At 48.3% G+C, this 1,686-nt stretch overlaps 1 protein-coding gene across 1 annotated transcript; it reads right to left on the reverse strand.

The window, feature by feature from the left end:
• Positions 1-569: 569 nt before the first annotated feature.
• On the reverse strand, positions 570-1,649 carry UREG_05052 (ran-specific GTPase-activating protein 1; the record flags this gene model as incomplete). Its single annotated transcript, XM_002584317.1, has 5 exons — positions 570-640; positions 706-834; positions 892-1,147; positions 1,364-1,588; positions 1,644-1,649. The coding sequence occupies 5 exons, from the start codon at positions 1,647-1,649 to the stop codon at positions 570-572; spliced, it is 687 nt and encodes a 228-aa protein (XP_002584363.1).
• Between the last annotated feature and the right edge of the window lie 37 nt (positions 1,650-1,686).

The raw sequence follows: 1,686 nt of genomic DNA on the forward strand, positions 1-1,686 counted from the left end.
ATTCTCAGTGAGCAGAGTCATTGTCTGGGAGCGGGAAGTTGTGTGCAGTAGTTGGGATGGGAGGTAATCAGCACCCAATCCCAAAGCTAACTTCAACCTGCCGCCGGAACAGCAATGGATTGAAACAATTAACTAACTACTACAAAATACACTGGAATAAATTCACAACTGGTCAAAATTCACTCGATATTGGGGTGCTATCAACTGATTGCTCTATGTACTATTGATTTTCCCTTCGCAAATGAAGGCCGATGCCCCAGAAAGCGAAAGCTGCTCCCAGTGCTGATCATGTAGTCGCCATCGGGCCGAGCCTCTCATTTTGGAGTCAAATGGGATTAACAAAACATAGCCACAGTGCTTAGTGGTCGCGGCGGGAAAGAACTCAAAAAAGAAGCCTGGGTATGTGCATCGGAATGGTTTCCTTTGATAAGCCTAGACGCAGGGTAAGAATGGAGCAAATCAGGACGAATCGCTGGGGGGAAATGGCTGATCTCCGTGGGTTTCGCCGTGACATATTGACACTTTCGCGGCCGGCTTCGGCATATTTTTTTTTACACTTTTTTTTCTTTTTACTGTTGGCCGAAAAGCTTTTCGTTTTCTGAGCGAGCCTTGTCGAAAGCCTCCTTGAAGAGCTGGGCGTCTGCACATGCAAGTAATTAGCCTTGGCCATAAAATACTCTGTTTTCCGGATATGCGTTGACTCACTTTCGCTGTTGGCAAAGCGAATAGCCAACGTCTGCGCCTCGGGTTCACCTTCGCTGACATCTGCAGCAGCATTCCACACCCAGCTTCGATCACTACCGACATTGGGGGACAACTTCATGTCAGGAACAACTAGCGACCATTTCGTCAGTAATGCCCTATATACACAGCTAGGACAGTGCATCATACTGTAGTGGTTCGCGCAAACTTTGTGCGTTTTGTCTCTTCGCATAACCAGGCGAGTCTTCTGGTTCTCTTTGTGCTTCAACAGTCTCACATCGCCGGTTCCACGCTCCTTCCATTCTCTGGTCTCACGATCAAACTTGAAAAGCTTTGCACGCATCTTGAAAACCTGTTCTTCGAGCTCCTCGTTGGTCTTGGTCTCCACTTGTTCAGTGAGCTTGAAGACAGGTTCGAAATGGACGTCTGGCTCGGCTTCGACATCCTATCATAAGAGTCGCCATATTAGTTCATAAAGCATTTTCTTTAGATCGCTATATGTATGAAAAAAGGACCGGGATAGACAATATATAGATGCTCAGGAGCCGGCGATGGACGGAAGAAAAAATATAAGCCCCAAAATCGCAAAGCCCTCACAAGTCTCATCCGCCATCCTCCTGAAATGATATAATAGAAAAGGAAGTAAAAAGAAAATACTTACACCCTCATCACCTTCCTTCTTCTTCGAAGCTCCAGACGGCTCATCTTCCTCGGCTTCTTTTTTCTTTTCCTTCTTCGGACCCCCACCAAACATCGAAAACACACTATCAGAAGTAGCGGTCGGTGGCTTCGTCTCCTGCTCAGCAGCGGGCGCCTCTGTAGCCTCTCCCTGCTTGGTTTCGCCCTCAGGTTCCGTCGTGGTGGCCGCAGCGGGAGCCTCTTCCTTCTGTTCTTCAGGAGGGGCAGCGGTGGTGGGGTCAGGCTTTGTCTCGGCCCCTCACGGCCATGGTGCGCAGTGCGATAGGATAAAAGAATAATGAAAGA

This window comes from Uncinocarpus reesii, genomic scaffold (genome assembly GCF_000003515.1).
Source record: "Uncinocarpus reesii 1704 scaffold_3 genomic scaffold, whole genome shotgun sequence".
Taxonomy (NCBI): Eukaryota; Fungi; Ascomycota; class Eurotiomycetes; order Onygenales; family Onygenaceae; genus Uncinocarpus; species Uncinocarpus reesii.